This window comes from Sphaerodactylus townsendi, linkage group LG01 (assembly GCF_021028975.2).
Source record: "Sphaerodactylus townsendi isolate TG3544 linkage group LG01, MPM_Stown_v2.3, whole genome shotgun sequence".
NCBI lineage: Eukaryota > Metazoa > Chordata > Lepidosauria > Squamata > Sphaerodactylidae > Sphaerodactylus > Sphaerodactylus townsendi.
The window spans coordinates 103,936,160-103,954,330 of record NC_059425.1 but is presented as its reverse complement, the minus strand read 5'-3'; the positions used below and the strand labels follow the sequence as shown (position 1 = coordinate 103,954,330).

At 43.6% G+C, this 18,171-nt stretch overlaps 1 protein-coding gene across 5 annotated transcripts in view; it reads left to right on the top strand.

Annotated features, from left to right (window-relative positions):
• AIG1 (androgen induced 1) overlaps nt 1-18,171 on the top strand; it is a 119,611-nt gene that overhangs the window by 49,637 nt on the left and 51,803 nt on the right. For 3 of the 5 annotated variants that reach the window (XM_048489423.1, XM_048489432.1, XM_048489442.1), the window contains one exon: nt 7,370-7,471. In XM_048489423.1, coding sequence (XP_048345380.1) covers nt 7,370-7,471 — 102 coding nt within the window. Of the gene's footprint in view, nt 1-5,879; nt 5,960-6,638; nt 6,712-7,369; nt 7,472-18,171 lie in introns of those variants that run through there. The other 2 variants (XM_048489451.1, XM_048489460.1) reach the window with 2 other exon arrangements.

Here is an 18,171-nt window from a genome sequence, read left to right as displayed (position 1 = left end):
ATTTCTCTGAAATAAGGAAGGTGGAACCAAGTAAGCATAAATCTGAACCCAATTGTACTTGGAAAGGAACAGCATTATAAACCTCATCATGATTTGTATGGCCTGGAGTGGATTTGTATGATGCCTGGAGTGGAGTGTTAACTGGAAGAAGAAGGAGTGGAGGAGGAGGAGTTTGGATTTATACCTCCCTTTCTGTCCTGTAAGGAGACTCAAAGGGGCTTACAAACTCCTTTCCCTTCCTCTCCTGACAACAGACACCTTGTGAGGTAGGTGGGGCTGAGAGAGCTCTGAAGAACTGTGACTAGCCCAAGGTCACCCAGCAGGAATGTAGGAGTGGGGAATCTGGTTCAACTAGAGTCTGCTGCTCATGTGGAAGAGTGAGGAATCAAACCCAGTTCTCCTGATTAGAGTCCATCTGCTCTTAACCACTACACCATGCTGACTCAAATTAGAATATTAAATTAGAATAGCTTTTTTGTACTCTACTCTCACCTGTTTTGGGACTTTTGTTAAACAGATCTCACCACCTGGAGTACCAGATGGTTGAAGCTGATTTTGCTGAACCATTCATTGGATGACTTTGGTTAGGAAACAGATGTCCTCTCCTTTTCATTTTCACCTTATTGGCAGAGTCTACAAGCTTTCTGTGCTTTGTAAGATTTATAATATGCTTGCCAGCTCTGTTAGATTCACTGTTATGATTCATTTCAGTTATTAGAACCATTCTTTAATATAAGCTCTGCTTTTTGTACACAACCACTGCAACTGACATTCCCTTTGCACATGTTTCACATTCAGTGTGTGCAGGTTCACACTGATCTCTTGCAATGTTGCACATATCTCTAACAAGTAAGGAATCTGTAGTTTATTGTGTTGTCCAGCCTTTTATTTAGTTGCATGTCAACAGTATTAAAAAAGAGGGAATATGGTGCCATTGTCAGTATTGTCACAATGGGGTTCTTGCAAACATTTTATGTTTGAAACACTAGAGCCAACATTAGAGTTCATTTCAATTAAAAGAACAAAGTGTTTCATCAAAACTCAAATAAACTAAAACGGTAGCCTTGTGTATTCTTAGGAATGAATCCCACTCCCATACAATGCAAAAAGACTTGTGCCCAAGTGGTAGAGTGGTTTGAACCCCCCCACCCCATTCATGTCCGAAGCTCCGCCCACCCGTTTGTGAGTTTTTTAAACATTTTTAGTGTTTTTCGGTTTTTGGCCTGTAGGGGGTGCGTTGTTTGGGCTAGCAGCACCAAACTTTGAGGGATTGTTTGGTGGACTCTCCTGATGATACTACCCAGGTTTTGTGAGGTCTGGTTCAGGGGGACCAAAGTTATGGACTTCCAAAGGGGGTGACCCATCCTCCATTGTTTCCAATGGGAGGTAATAGGAGATGGTGCTACACCTTTGAGGGTCCATAACCTTGGACCACCTGAACCAAACTTCACCAAAACTGGGTGGTATCATTAGGAGAGTCTCCTAAAGATACCCTAAAAGTTTGGTGCTGGTAGCTTAACAATTGCACCCCTGACAGCAGGCACCCCCCAAATTAGCCTCCTTCTTTAAATCCACCCCTTCGCATGGATTTAAAGGGAGAATCTGAGGTCCCTCAGCTTCTAGGAAGAAGAAGAAGAGTTTGGATTTATATCCTCCCTTCTCTCTCCTGTAGGAGACTCCAAAGCGAGCTTACAATCTGCTCTGCCTCCTTCCCCTCACAACAAACACCCTGTGAGGTGGGTGGGGCTGAGAGAGCTCCAAAAAGCTGTGACTAGTTCAAGGTCACCCAGCTCAGAGGCGTACCTAGGCAAACCTGAGCCCCCGGGCAAAACCTGAGTTGGGTGCCCCCCCCCCATGGGCAGCCACCCTGAGCCTCACCTGCTGATTGTCCTGGCGCCCGGCCTCCCTCCTCTTCTGACTGACTCCTGGCTGGCAGGCGGCAGATCCACAGGCCGCAGCGCCAAGTCCACGCCGCTGGCCAGGGAGGCGGTGGAACTTGGAAGCGGAGCAGTGGCCTCATCGGTTCTCGGAGCGCCGAGCCGCCATCCAAGGGCCGCGTCAGAGCAGTGAGGGCAGAGCCTCTCAGACCGCCTGCTTCAGGCCGCTCTCAGACCACAAAGCCGCCGCCGCTTCCACCGCCCGCCCCTCCCCCGAAGTCCCCGCCAACGCACCATTCACGGCTCCCGCCCCTGAGCAGCCGCCGCTGTTACCTTCGTCCTCCATGCTCGCCGCTGTGCGCCGCGCAGGCCGTCCGGGCTGGCTCAGCATGCTCCGTCCAGCGTTTTCAGCCATGCCTGCACTCAGGCTTCGCTCGAGTTGCTGCCGCTGCCACGCCGCCAACTCTCCGCCTGGGAATCTTAGCGCTGCCACAGCTCTGACGGGCCTCAGCTCAGCCGCTGCTGAGCTGTGCCTTCTGCTGCAGCGGCCCTGGCAGCGGGCGGCCCGAGGCACCGCTGGCCCGGCCGCCGCTCGCTTCATCGCTTCTCAGCTCCTGCCTCGCCTTCTCTGGAGACGCTGCACATGATAGGCGCAGCAGGAGCCGGGAGGCAGTGGAAGCTGCAGCGGCGGCTCGGGCTCCGCTGTTCTCGGACCGCCAGCTGCCCGGAGGGCCGCCTGCAGCAGGAGGGCAACCTCGGCAGGAAGCGGGATGGGCCGGGCCGCCCGGCAGAGGCGGGCGCCGGGATTCCCAGGCGGGAGGCTGGCGGCGGCGGGCGGCGGCGGGGCTGCTGCTGCTCGGGGCGGGAGGCCTGAGTGCAGGCCTTGAGGAAGCAGGCGCGGGCGGGCGGCCAGCCCGGACGGGCAGAGGCGAGCTGCCAAGGCGGCATGATGTGGAGGGACCTCTGGGTGGCAGCGCACGGCTGCCTCCGGGCAGGGGCCGTGAATGGTCGCTGGCCGGGTCTCAGGGGACTGGAGTGATCCTTGGCGCTGCCATGTGGGTGTGAAGGCTAGGCCGGCCGCCCCAGTGCAGGGGGAAGATGGGTGGACGGGTCAGGGTGCAGCGGCGCCAACCCTGGGCGGAGGCGGGAGCCTCCCCCGCCCTGAGTTTGACTCTCCGGTTAGCCGGCTGGCTTGTGGGCCGGGCGGCTGGGTCCAGAGTGGGTGGGGTCGCTCGGACGTTTTGTCGCCCCCCACGTGACCTACAATTGTTACGCTGCCCAAGGCAGCTGCCTCTTCTGCCCTATGGGAGGTCCGCCTCTGACCCAGCTGGCGTGTGTGGGAGTGTACAGGCTAATCTGAATTCCCAGATAAGCCTCCTCAGCTCAGGCGGCAGAGTGGGGAATCAAACCAGGTTCCTCCAGATTAGAAAGCACCTGCTCTTAACCACTACGCCACATTGAAAGTGATTCTGTTTCACGGTGGGGGATAGTCCACCACAAAACAGCATCACTTTCAATGTTATTTAACTGGGGACCCCAGATTCTCCCTTTAAAGTGGATTTAAAAGGAGAATTTGGGCTCTCTAGTTTAAACACCATTGAAAGTGATGCTGTTTGGGGGTGGATTCTATCATCACAGTGGCTGCCCGGGGGGCAGGGTGGGAGGGATTCAGATTTTGCACCGGGCTCAATTTTCCCTCTACGCCTCTTCCCAGAGGGGAGGGCAGAAGGAACTGCCAGCTGCCGGCTGGGAGCCCAGCTGGTGGGGGGCAGGGGAGGGCAGGGCAGGGGAGTCTGCCGTCCCTGGCCTTGGAGAGCTGCTTTCATAAGCGCTAGGCCGGGGGCGGGGCTTGGGGATGCGTAGCCACGCCCTAGGGGTGGGTGGGGATGTGCCCCCCCCCGACCCCCCCCCCTAAAAAATCTATACCTACGTCCCTGGGTAGAGGCATCATGGTGCAGTTAAGAACAGTCGACTCTAGTTTGGAGAACTGGGCTTGATTGCCCAGGCTTTCACATTAAGTCTGCTTGGTGACTTTGGATCATTAGCAGTTCTTTCATAACTTTCTCAGCTCCACCTACTTTGCAAGGTGCCTATCATGGGGAGAGGAAGAGAATGTTATTGAAACTCCTTATGGTAGCTGATTTGAAAACTCCTTATGTTAGCGAAAAGTGGAGTATAAAAACCAGCTTTTTTCCTTGTATAAAAATTCCCCGCTGAAAAATTAAGGCAGATACACCCCAGTTCCAAAAAGATACAGCACATTTTTATCGCGGTTTCTCCCTCTCCACTGCAACGTGTGTCCAATGAGAACCTCGAAGTCTATCGCAGTTTCAAGCAATGCAACACTCCCCATGAACACACAATCTGCTCAGTGGATCTTTTCTTCCTCATCCTAATTGGCTGTTGTGTTGTGTGCGGAAACTTTTAAAAACTTTTTTGTGCACAGCTACATCACTACGTAGATGCATAGGCAGAATTTCCCCGCCTCTGCGTTTGAACAGCTTTCTTCTGATTGGCTATTGTGTTGGAGCGGGAACAATACTCCACCCTGGTTTGTTTTTGTGCGCAACTTCATAGATGCACAGGTTCATCATTCTAAACCAGTCGTTGCTATGCACATGTGCACGTTTGCTGTTCCCCTCTCTGCAGAAGTGTTTCTTTGTGATCACAGCCAGCAATTAAAAAAAAAAGGCTGTGCATGCTTTGCACACAGCCTATTGCGCTCTGATTGGCTGGAAGGCTCCACGTCACTCCCTAGGGTGGGAAAAATAAGCCGACTCTGTCCCCTGAATCTCCCCACCGAACCAGTTTTGGTGTGTGTTTTTCAAAAAGCTGCACTTCCATGCAGGTTTTTGAAAAATGCGTGATAAGGGGGAGACTGCACATCAGAACTGGGATGAAGCCACGTTCGGCACTTAAACCGTGGGGAGTCCTTGCACAAACTGTTATTTTTGACGTGAGTATCACGGGATAATTTGCCCGTGGGGAATCAACCTAAAGCATCACTTTTTAAATTTCTTTTCCCTAAATTCCTTCTGATATAACTTTCTACTCTTCATGTTTTGAAAGGTAGAAACTTGCTTCTCACTGTTAGTCACTGATGACCTTCATGATTCCCTTTCTTCAACTGATACAGTTTGGTCTTCCTCATCACATGGGTGCTGTGTGGTTTCCGGGCTGTATGGCCGTGTTCTAGCAGCATTCTTTCCTGACGTTTCGCCTGCATCTGTGGCTGGCATCTTCAGAGGATCTGATGTTGGGAAAGCAAGTGGAGTATATATCATCATGCATGTGAAACGTCAGGAGAGAATGCTGCTAGAACACGGCCATACAGCCCGGAAACCACACAGCACCCAAGCGATTCCGGCCGTGAAAGCCTTCGACAATACTTCCTCATCACAGTTTCCAGCCAGCATATTCCTCTTCTCAATATTGTCCCTGTTCTTTTCAGTTCTTTCCTTGCCCAACAAAATCAGTGGGAAAGCAGCTGACTTAAGCATAATGGAACATATTCCCAATTACCTTCTTGGTCATAGTTCCTGCTGTGTCTATAATTATGTGCAGAGTATTAGCAGTGTGCTTATTTGGGATCAGTGCAACACTCATTAAAATCATTAAACTGACACATGCTCCTTTTCAAGGTGATGAATTTCACCATTGAACATTATTCACATAAACAATGGATGTGACTTCTAGCACCGATATTCAATAAAGAAATGCAGTTTTCATCGAAAAGTGTATACTTTTGCCTTCCTTCCTTAACTCTTGGAAAATTTATCTAGCCATTTTCATATTCCAGTACTTCAGATTCCCATCCATTAGTTCTGACAGTATCAGGGTCCCTACAGTGTTTGGCATGGAGAAATCTACATGAAGTTGTTACATAGCGTAACCTTTCTCAGGTATTACAATTTTTTCATTAAAAATATTCAGGTAGCAAGACTCCTTTTCTAGAAAAAATTATTTTCAATAGACTTCAACAAATAATTATTTGGAACATTATGGACCTCTGCAGATATGCCTACCCTCTACAGGACTGCCCCACTGCTACTGGAAGGGTGCCATCTGGTTCTTTCCCACAGGTATACCAATCTGGTGCAAGATAGGGGGTACATCGTGAAGCTGGGATGTAGAAGTGTTCGTGGTGACTCCAAAGCAGCCCAAATCATGCCAATTTTTTTTTCAGCATGATTCAGGATCCACTTTTCAGATCCCTTTAAATTGCCACCCTTTTCAGGTAAACCTCCCCCACCGGTGACGGGGCTTCTGTTCAGCTTTTACTGAATACACACCCCAAGTACTTTTGATAAATACAAGTAATGATGTATATTAGCAATCTTCTGCCACATTTTCTCCAAGATATTTTGGGATGTTATTGATGCATATGATGGATTTTATCTAGTGTTAAATAATTTCTAGTATGAATTTTATATATTTCTTCTCTTTTCTAGCTCATTTTCTAGATCTCATGCCATATTTTTTTATAAAATGAATTTGGAGAACTAGGTTTCCTTCCAAGATAGAGTCCAGAACTCATACCTTTTGTTTGTGCCTGTTTTTAAACGTATTTTTAAGTAAGTTTACTTATAAGAAATAAAGGACAGTGAGAAAGAATGGGTTTCAAATAAGTACAGAATTAGTTGAAAGAACTAACAAGTTCAGATCAAATCTCCAAAGACAAAATACAGAATTAAAGGGAAAAACATTTTGACTGTCTATTAGTCATCCTGCCTGTACTTTATTAATTATTCTATGATATAGGTGTTGCAGCAGAGGGGCAACCCTGGGATCCAGTCCTTCACTTGTCATTAGAGATCTCAGGATCAGAACAAAGGTGATTTCCCTCTTTTATAGGATTTTTAAAAGTTAGATCTCAGTGATCCATTGGTTTAATTCCAGCAAGAAAACTGGGGTTGATCAGATGGAGATTCATAGCTTGAACACTGCGTGTGGAGTGTTCTTCTAATATGCAGTACTGCTGATGACTGGAATGGCTAGACTATGAAGTGGCTTTCCACTAAGTAACTTTCTGCTGTGCTACTCTCCAGTACAAAGAATGCAGGATCTTTATTCCAGTTGAAAAGGAGAATTGAAAGACAGAGGTTCAAATTTGGCACCAAGCCAGCATTGTCTTATTCTATGCCTGGCTATTTGTTTTTATGGTTTTTCTGCACATATGAAACAGAGGCTACATCATCATTTGAAGAAAAGCTTGGTAGTCCTGAACTTCTTTTGATTAATATATGCATTACAATTAAAGAGGAAAAGCACTTTCTCTTTCCAGTATATATATGTTTACTCATTTGGTGCTGCCATTTGTGATGTATTGCTCTGAAAGGAACATGGAAATAGTTTGAAAACAGAATTATATTCTCAAGAATCTTTTTTGAGGTGCCAGCTATTTATTTTTGTACCGTTACAATGCAAAATGAATCCTATTTGAATCCTGAACTTTTTTTTTTTACAATTTTCTTCCTTTCTTTTCACCCCAGTTTGTTGTGACAATGTTTTGGAGCATCTATATATATGACAGAGAACTAGTTTACCCCAAACTCCTTGATAATTTTATCCCACCTTGGCTGAATCATGGAATGGTGAGTAATGACTCTTCATTTTTTAAAACAACATTGCAAATATTCAGATTCCATTTCTGTGCGTAGAAGGTTCCTTCTGTGAGGGAAATATATATATTTGGTTCTAACTTATAATCTTCTGACATATATTTGCTTGCTTGTTTGTTTCTTTATAATGCCCAAGAAAATTCAGGACAGATTATAAGGGACTTCCACTGCTTTGCTTTCAAGCTCTAATTGATCTCATTAGATTGTTTTTTAATTTTTGGGGGGTTTTTTTGGGGGGGGGTTTGTTTGTTTTTTAAATTGTTGTTGTTTTGGTTGTTGTTGTTAATAATAACAATAATAATGTTATTAATTGTGTATTTGGTTGCTGTCCAGTTGACAAAGTATCACACATCTATAATAGATTTCAGCATCTCCTTTCTAGCACTAGTAGCCCATCCTCTGAATAACTGGTAGTGGTCTACAACATCTTTGAGACCCTCCTGGAACACAAATTCTGTGAAGGTGCAAGGGGCTGCCCCTAGAAGGGGAAACTGGAACACACAGAAATGCCACATACACATTTCTTCGATTTGGCTATTATAATATGGAGTCATCATCTGCGATCATAATAAGATGCAGATTAAATTTTCAAAGGGAATCTCCTCTCATATGAAGTTTTTAAAATTCTCTGAACTTTATGCAAGCATATTAACAGTTTTTACTCCATATCTCAAACCACATAGAATACTTTTTAAGTCTTGTCAGTTTGTATGACCTTGCTTGCATCCAGGGTCTTGCACTGTTGGCTAAAATGAAGCACTTGATAACACAAGCAAAGCCAGTTCAATAATGTCATATTTCATATACAGAGTCTGCATTGTTGACTTGCTTCACATTGTGAGCATTCTGTGTATTTAATTTATAGTTTATCTTGCAGCAATACTGTAAATTGAAGGCCCTTCTTACGGAAGTGGTCAGAAAAACGAAGAGTTGGATTTATGTTAACAGAAAAGAAAATCTTCTATGGAAACATTGGGCTGCTTTTGTGGAACTGAAAGTTGATAATTATAGGAATAAAGTGCCAATATGTGATAACTTGATATTTCCTTTATAATATGATTGTTCTTCCTGTGGCTTTTTTATTCTGTTTATGTTTTTTAAGTAGAACAATCTTAGAAGAAATCTGAAGTCTTGAATTGGCATTAAAACAAATGTGAATACAGGCACGTAGGCAGAGGGTGGATGGGCATCCTTTTACACATATTATTTTCCTGAGTATCTTTTTGGCAGCTGGGTTTGAAGACTAAGATTGCACACATTAGGCTATGTCTAGCTAATACATGCACTTAGCATCTTCTACTGTTATTTTTAATAGTTAGAAAATTTTGCACATCTAATACATCAGTACATGTTAAATAAAATACCAAGAATCCAGTTCATCTTCATTGGAATTTTAAAAAATGTAATAGGATACAGCAAAGCAAAGCTACATGAATGATTCTCTGGATGGATCCTTATAAAATAAATTCTGGTCCCCAGTGAAGTCAGAGGTGGCCACATTATATAGCCACACTTTCCTGGTAGTAAGATCCATTGAATAAAATGAGATTTGTAGACCTGCAAGTAGTCTGGTTGGGACTGCTCCCTTAGTCTGCTGCAGACTAAAAGAATGAAAGCCCAATCCAGGGTGGTGTGGGGCATGAAGCACATCCTGGAAGCAGCACAGGTCCGTGCAGATCCATTTGGCCACCCCACCAGCATAAGTGACACCTAAGTGGCAGACACAGCCACACAGCTTCATAGCAGCCAACTTGGAAAAGGCTGTCTCTCCCAGAGCTGTATTAGCATAACTGAGGATGCCAGCATAACTGAGGCCATGCTAGAAGCATTTGTGGGGGTTTCTAGAGGCTTTTGGCACAGAAATGCCTCTTCCCCAGCCACAGACGTATGCTATGGGAAATCGTGGCATAAACCTGTTAGCTCTATTTGGGTCACAGGAATGTTTTTTAATTTCTCTCCTTTCTGTGCCACCTGAAACCCTTTTGGTGGTGGTGTGGCACAGCCTGTGCCTTTTTCTCCCTGACCCCCACAGAACTCCCCCCCCCATTTCGATTGGGCTGTTCTTTCACTTTATAGGCTTACAGACTTATTTGTGAGGATAGCTTTCATGATCAGAGCCCATACCAGACTTTCTATAACAATTGAAAGGTAGGAGCAATTTGGGGGAGGGGAGGGGAGGGGGTAGAAGCTAACACATTAGTGCCATGTCATTGTACATATATCAGTTCATTATTTCATTTCACCACTAATGATGATGATGATGATGATGATGATGATGATGATGATGATGATGATGATGATGATGATGATGATGATGATGATGATGATGATGATGATTTATTCAATTTCTATACCGCCCGATCCCCAAAGGGCTCCGGGCGGTGAACAACATTAAGGCTCAACACAAATGTTAAATGCTTTTAACAGCACTTATACCAAAGTTTGAAGCATTAAAGAAAGATTCAATGGGGATACTGGGAGCTCATACTGGCTTCTCAGCTCCTTGAAGCTCATTCATGAAGTTTAAGTACTTACTAAGTATCATAGGTTCCATCAAGCAGCATTTTCCATTCATTTTGGTAGCACTAGCTAATGTCACTTGTAGAAGTAGTAGTTGTGAAGCAACAGTGATTAGGGACCTGTAGTTTTTCTATTGGTCAGAAATTCCACACAGCTGAGAGGTATTATGGAAAATGGTACCTTTTGAAAATTGCCACTTAATCCTTTTTGGGGGCAGGGGGTAAGCTTTTTAAGAGGTTTATTTTTATACTTGCAGCAAGCAGCATTGTATTATCTTCAGATTCCCTCATTGGTGCATAAATAAATTTAGAAAGTTTTTTTTAACAAAGTGGTGTTTGCCTTTGCATTCACTACAGCTTGCTTAGCAAGCTAAACCATGCATATTTAATATTCACATAAGTGGCAAATATGACTTAAGCAGACCACAAATATTTTTCAGAAGTCCATGGGATCTCATTTATTTATTTGCTGCTATAGCAACTGTATTCCACCCCTTTCTGAATTTGGGTGGTGGAAGGGTTGTTATTCTCCAACCTCACCCCCAAGTGATGATGTATGTGGTCTGAGCTTGGAAGGCAGCATTTCCTGGCCCCAATGCTGATTTCCTTGTATGTGCATCTTGAGAACGAACATGGATTTTCTTTGCTACGCAGTCAAGATAAAGTGATGTCTCTGGCTCATCTCCTTCCAGAGGCCCTAGCTTAATACACACTTCCATGAGCAGTATGTTAAGTCGCCACTTGATAAATGGTGACCTGTGGGTCTGAATTGGGCCAGAAGTTACAGCATAAAAATAGCCCTTGCTGATTACTCTTGTAGGGTGGCTGGCTGCCTTTCATAAGTATTGGTTTGCTTCCAGTTTATCCAGCTTTTTGGATTTCACAACTTTTTTTCTCATTAAAGCATGTTGTTCACCAGTATGATGCGTACATCTCCCTATTCCTTTGATCTACTTGCCCATGTGCTGAGAGTTACAGTGAGTTCTGCCAGGTGAAAAATCTTTATTTCATTTCCATCTTGGGAGTCTCACTGCCATAATATTGGGGGGGGGGACACCCTTAGAACAGAAGAGCTGTTGACATTAGTGTGCTTATTTAGTATGAAATAGTCAAAATACTTCTTCAAAAATCCATGTTCATCCTTCTTCTACAATGAGCATACATTAGAGTTTCAGGTGAATCCTATAGCTACCCATAATGTGGTGACATTGCAGCAGAAGTGACATAGCAGCATCGAAAGAGGCCATTTCACCCCTCTTATTTTCTGCCACTTTCCCTGTAAGTGTTGGGCAATGAAGCAGACTGCCAGAAAGGGACAAAGCTCATCCATTGGGCCTCTGGGGTTCTCTTTTGCTGTCTTTTGGAAAATCAGCAATTGAATATCATTATGTCAACATACAATTATAACAGACTATATTGCAGGTTTTCTAATTTCCTGGGTTTTTAAAAAAGTAACCCTTCAGCCTCTTTCATTGTGAAGATATATTTTTTCTCCATGTATTTCCCTGCCAGAAGAGGCTAGAGACTCAATTCAATAAGAAAAAGACAGCTCAAGATTCAGATAACTGATTACATATAACATTACAACATAGTGATATGATATTCAACTTACATTTTTTGTTGAAGGCCTCTTTGGCGGTGGGGAAAGAATGACCCCATGGAAGCAATGAAGGCAGTGTAGGGGCAATGAAAATGGCTGCTGTGTAGTTGGGAAGATCCAGACTTTCCAATCCATGTGGCAGCCACTCAGGCTTGACTGTGATCTTTCCCAAAACTTCTTAGTAAAGTATGTTTGAGAAGGTTCAAATAAAAGCTGGGCAAACCCCCTGAGGATACATAAATGCAGAGGTGTAGTGCCAACGGATTGGGGTGGGGATTTCAGGGTGGGGTGGTGCGGGGCAGGTGGTACCATGGCAGGGGCTCAGGGTGCGCGCATGCCCTGGGCGCAGTTCCCCCTCGCTCTGTCCCTGCATAAATGCACTATGATGCTGTAGAGAAGGAGTAACCCTTCCCCCACTTTCCAACAGTACTGAACCTAGAACAGATAATCCATGTGGAAATGGTCTACATCTACTTCAGATGTGGATTAATAAATCATTAAATTATGGACATATAGACAAAAAGAACCTCTTTCTACACAGAGCTGTGCAAGGCGCTACAGATTCTCCCCCACATACAATTTATTTATTTTATTCATTTATTTATTCGATTGGATAAACCGCCCTACCCCCCAGAGAGCTCAGGGCGATGTACAACAAATAGGAATACAATAAAACAAATCGAATAGCCCCAATTAAAATATACAAAACCTTAAAACTATAAAACTATAGCAGCAGCAGTAGCCTTCAATAAATAATTAAAAATAGTGGAAGACATCTGGCACCCAGCCCCAGTGATCAAACTCTGGGAGGGGAGGGGGTTGGCAGATGGTCCAATAGATAGCCAGTGTGCAGGACAACATAAGGGGCGGGCTCAGCGGCCGGCCCCCCCAAAGCCCGGTGGAACAACACAGTTTTGCAGGCCCTGCGGAACTCTCCAAGGTCCCGCAGGGCCCTAACTGCTGCGGGAAGAGCGTTCCACCAGGCAGGGGCCAGGGCAGTAAACGCCCTGGCCCGCGTGGAGGCCAGCCACATCATGGAGGGGCCGGGGACCACCAGTAGATTTCCTGGGCAGTCGTGTCCTGGCAGAGCGGAGGACACGACTCGGGACGTAAAGGGTGAGACGGTCCCGTAGGTATGAGGGCCCCAAGCTGTAGAAGGCCTTAAAGGTCAAAACCAGCACCTTGAAGACGATCCGGAATTCCATTGGGAGCCAATGCAGGCGGCACAACACGGTGGTGCAGTGGTTAGAATATTTGTGGGTATATTCTTGAGGAATATAAGTTGACAGTAGAATAAAAGAGAGTCTGAGGAACCAATAGCCAAAAACATTAAGGCAAGCAATAAGCATTTCTTCAAATATATCAAGGGCAGGAAACTGGCTATGAAGGTCATAGGGTCTTTAGATGACAAAGAATAAAAGGTTTGCTTAAGGAACATGGGGAGACAGCAGGAAAATGAAATGAATTTTTTGCATCTGTTTTCACTGTGGGAACCACATTGATCCCAACATTAATCAACCTTCATAGTTATATGCTGCTTACATAGAATGAAAGCAATGATGGAGGGGCTAGCTGCTGCTTGAATCCATCTGTGGACTTGATTATTTCTTGTCATCAAATCTTATTTCAGTTGATTGATTCCTAAATGTTAATTTTGAATTCAATATATGTTCCCTCTTTCGTGTTTTGTGAAGAGGGGAGTTATGAAACAGCTGCAAAGGAGCTGATGCCCTTTTAGAGTTTGTGTGAGTCAGACATGTGCCAGATCAGTGAGATACTTCTTATTTAAATTTATTTTGAAGGCCTTTCCATTATGCTGGGGGGGGGGGATTATATTATTTTGTCTGTGCTTTTGATAGAAATTGATGTTTGGAATGAATGTACCAATCCTATATTAATTGATGAAAACTGACAGTAGGGGAGAAGAGTATGGATGAAATTATTTTTATTTGTTCATCACTGCCCAAAAGCCAGAGCAAAGGAGAAAGTATATAATCCACGGTGGGTCATTCCTTAATCCTCTGTTTAGTGAAATGTCAATGTGACTTTCAAGTTCTTAGGAAGGTGGTTACAGGAAAAAAAATTGTCTGTCTCCAACTGTTAATAATTTTCTTTTGAATCAGCACAATGAACTAGAATAGAGGTCCCCAACCTTTTTCAGTCTGCATGGACATTTGGAATTTTGACATGGCACAGTGGGTGTAGCAACAGAATGGCTGTCACAAAATGGCTGCCACAGGAGGCAGAGCCAGGCACAAAATGATTTCCACAGCTTAACTTCAGTATCACAGTCTAGGTCCTTGCACTGTGCTGGCAGCTGCTACCTAAAAACATTTTTTTAAAAAATCAGTACAGCCAATCACATCTCCAATAGTCAATCAGAAGCCTGGCTGGGCAAAAGCACTACTTGGATTTACCCACTTCCTAAAAATACTTGCTGGGCACCAGAAAAGATCTTGGCAAGTGCCATGGCATCCACAGGCATCACTTTGGGACCCCTGGATTAGAGGGATATAGTGCAATACTAAACTGGGCTATGCTTTTCTAAATGCATTTAAGTCAATGGTTTAGAAAGATGTAGTTCTGCTTAGAATTGCTCCCTTAATGCTTTTGCAGTCACAAGACCCCGCCTTTATTGCCACCACTACCACCACACCCATGGCCACAGTGGATCTGCTGACTTGCAAGCAACTTCAGAGTCATGTGACAGAAAAAGTTGAAGCCAGAGTTACAATCTCTCCAGTGTCAAAGCTGAAACCATGGGCAACAGACCAAGAGAAGCAGGTACAGGAAAAAAGCCAAGCACCAAGAAGTATCCCAGAGTGAGGAGCAAGCCAAGAGTCAGACTAATGGTGAAATCTTCACCACTGAGTGCTCTCATCTAACTGTCCTGCTGTTACTATGCAAAAAGTGGTTCTAGCGACAGTTTGCTACAAAAATCAGTAAAATAGACATGGTTTTATAGGAAGACATGAGGTTTCACCACACACTGGAAGATCTGAATTCATGATTTCAAGACTAGAGGAAGTTGTGTGTCATACTGGCCAGTTCTTGAAATACTTATGCTAATACGTCTTAGTGCAGCTGTGGAGTGTTGCATTTTACATTAGTGTTTTCTTTGGATGGAACAGTAAATATAAAGATATGACAACAATGTGAACCTGAGGCTTCCCTTAGTGAAGGCAAAAATGTCAATTATGTCATTCCCTGACTATCCCAAAGGAAGTCATGTAATTTGTTCATTGACACCGTTACAATTTTATGTTTTCTTGGACCTATTCAAATCTGGGTCTGTTAAATCACAGCCAAATATATTTTTGTGGCTTCTTCTGAAAACACCATATTGAATGCAGAAATGTTATGAGATATTTATGAGAGAGATGAAATATGTATACACATAATACTTTTGAGAAAAGGAACAGAATATAGGGTTTACTATTTCAGTCTTACATTAATTTATCCATGGGAGATGAGAGAGCATTCTAAATCACTATATTGCTAAGTTTTATGGGGATATTCAAAAATATATAACAGGACCATATCTTTTGCCAAAGGAGCAAGGAAAGTTTGAAAACACACAAGTATGTGGACCTATGGGTTTTTTACAAGTAAGTCTACTTACAAGAGAACCTCTTGTATCGTCAAGGCCTTTCACAGTCAGAATCAACTGACTGTTGTGGGTTTTCCAGGCTAGGTGGCCGTGGTCTAGTAGAACATCTTTTACTCCTGTAAAGATTAGTAGCCTATGCAATGTTGTCATAACTTATTGTTATGTCTCAAACCTTAAGCCAATAAACAGACTCTGTGGTGTTGATCAGTAGCGTTTATTGATGGGGCATTGAAGCACCAAAGCTTGGCAAAGCCAATTCTGACAAACCTGGCCTTTGCCATCTCCTTTGTCCCATTGCAAGTCCTCCCTCCCACTTTCCCAAGAAGTTGTGAAAAACAACCCCCGAGCTGAGGTGCCCCAAGGTTGGCAGCAGATAGTAAGACAAAGCCACCTGGCTTGCTGCCACTACAAAATAACAGATGCAGCTATGTTTCTCATGGGACCAGGGTGTCAGGGGAAACCTAGTTATCTATAAAGTGTGTGAAACCATAAACTGAAGATCAAGGAAAGAATGTCCCAGATGGCAGTGGTAACATATAGCAGACTGGTTACATATATCTTTTAGCAGCATTGACTTGTAGTTTTAAGCAGTTACATTGAGGTTGGAATACAGAAATCAAGGACACCCTAAAGTCTAAGAAAACCTATTCCCACATAAGCTTTTGTGAGTTGGGCTTCTCTTCTTCAAATGCACATGAACTAAATGATTATTTTATAAGACTTTTGCAATCAAAATCACCAAGAAAGAGAGGAAAGAGTTGTAGAAGAGACCTGCTATAAATCCTGTTGTAAATCATTCCAGTGTGTGTCCCTGTGCAAGAGTTTAGATATGGCTGTTACACTTAATAAATGAGAGAGGCCAGAAGTTCCAGAGTGCTGCAAGGTGGTGTCCTTACAGAGAGACAGTCTATTTATTCAGAATTTGGTGAGGTGTGTGTGAATTTTTAAAATTTATTTTACACAGGCAAAAAAGGAAAAAAATCCAATCCCTCCTCCCCTACTATAATTTAAAAAATTAAATACATCACTATATATATGATGACTTATAGCTACCTCATTATGGATCCAAACTCAAATCTAGTTTTGTGTTTATAGTTGATATTAGCATTTCATCCACTTTTAGTCCTTCTTATAAAACTATTTTAGTCCAACCCACTGTTTTCATTTAAATCTCAAATCCTGCCATTATTTCTCTATTTGTTTATGTTTTCAGTAGGTAGACCGCAAAGGGTTTCCAGTCTTTAAGGAAATCGTCCGTATTACTGTCTCTTATAAACATTGTCAGCCTTGCCATCTCTGTATATTCTGTGATTTTTAAAATCCAGTCTTGTTTTGTTGGAATGTTATTGTCCCTCCAATTGAATGCATATAGAATCCTTGCTGCAGTTGTCATGTACATAAAAAGTGTTCTATATTGATCTAGAATATTCTCCTGCATCAATCCCAACATAGATTTAATATGCTGCCCCTCCCCTTCTGGGCTTTCATACAACAGCTTAAAACTTTTCAAAACATCATAATAAATGACAGTTATAATTTCCTGCAAGATGGCAGTAGATCAATAAACAAATCAAATTGAGGGTTGGCAGTGGATCTGGTGAAAGAACAGGAGGTCAGATGGTACTGTAGCTGCCTTAACTGTATGCCCAGTGGAACGACTCTGTCTTACAGGAAGGTAAAATAAAATAAAAGGATTACAGTAGGATGCAGCATAATGGTATGATAATAAAAAGACCTAAGACTCAGCCATTTATCTCACTAGAAGGAACAGCTTTTCAAAACAAAACTGTCTGGTAACTCTCAAGCTATAGTGGCTAAGGAATTAGTGTACTGGACAGAGGCGTAGCTGGGCCAAAGTGTGCCCAGTGAGCACTCTGTATTCCCCCCTCCACAGTGCCCTGCCCCCCGCCTCCGCCCCTTATCTTTGTGCAGGCTGGAGAAGCGACTTGCTCCCTTCAGGCTGAAAACGGCCTTGTGGGAACTACATTTCCCATGAGACCCTGGGGCTCGCAAGGTCTCCTGGGAAGTGTCATTTTCAGCTTGAAGGGAACAGGCCACTTCCCCAGCCTTCACTGTTTGACAAAGGTAAGTGTGTGTGGAGGCTCCACAGGGGGCGGGGTGGGAGGGGGGCTCCACAGGGGGAGTCGATTCCCCCCTCCAATGCACACCCGGTGCAACGCGCACCCCCTGGTCCCCTGGTAGCTCCACCTCTGGTATTGGAAGAAAGGCAACAGTCTTACCTTCTTTGAAAAGTCTTCTTTGTCAGATATGAAATCAGATCAACTTCAGGAAAAGCACAAACAAGAGGAAACCACCCATTGAAATGAAGAGGTGATAATAGCAGTCAGCTGAAGAAAGCAAAAAATACTAAGATGCTAATTATGTGTGCTGCACATTTCTGGAAAGGAAGCTTAGAAGGGAAGAGAGAAATATTTTGAAGTACATAGTGAGTATTGAAAATCTGACCTTTTATTTAGCCTAGCCAGGCATATCTGCTTGCAGTTTATTTTGATTTTTCCTTGAAGTTGATGCCATGTTAATCATTGTACAAAGAAAAGTCCACCCTTTCTGTAAAGCACCTTGTTCTGAACTTAAAGGCATTTCAAAAAATTACCCTGTTTCTAAAGTCTGACTTTCATATTATTTATTATACTGATTTCACTACATTATTTATTATATTGATTTCACTACATTCACTACATGTGCTGTCAGATTGAATCCAATTTCCCCTGTTAGCTAATTGCTGCAGAGTTCTATTTAGCATGATCAAGAGATTTTTGTTCATGCTACTAAAGTTGTTTAGTGGCTGGGATCCACTGAACAGTGACTACTTCCAGGTGCTAAAGGGAATTTGGGTCTTGTGAAATCATCTTGCACTAACACATGCCATGTAGCAACCTACATTTGAAAATGGAGAATAGGAGGAGCGTAATTACAGAAAATA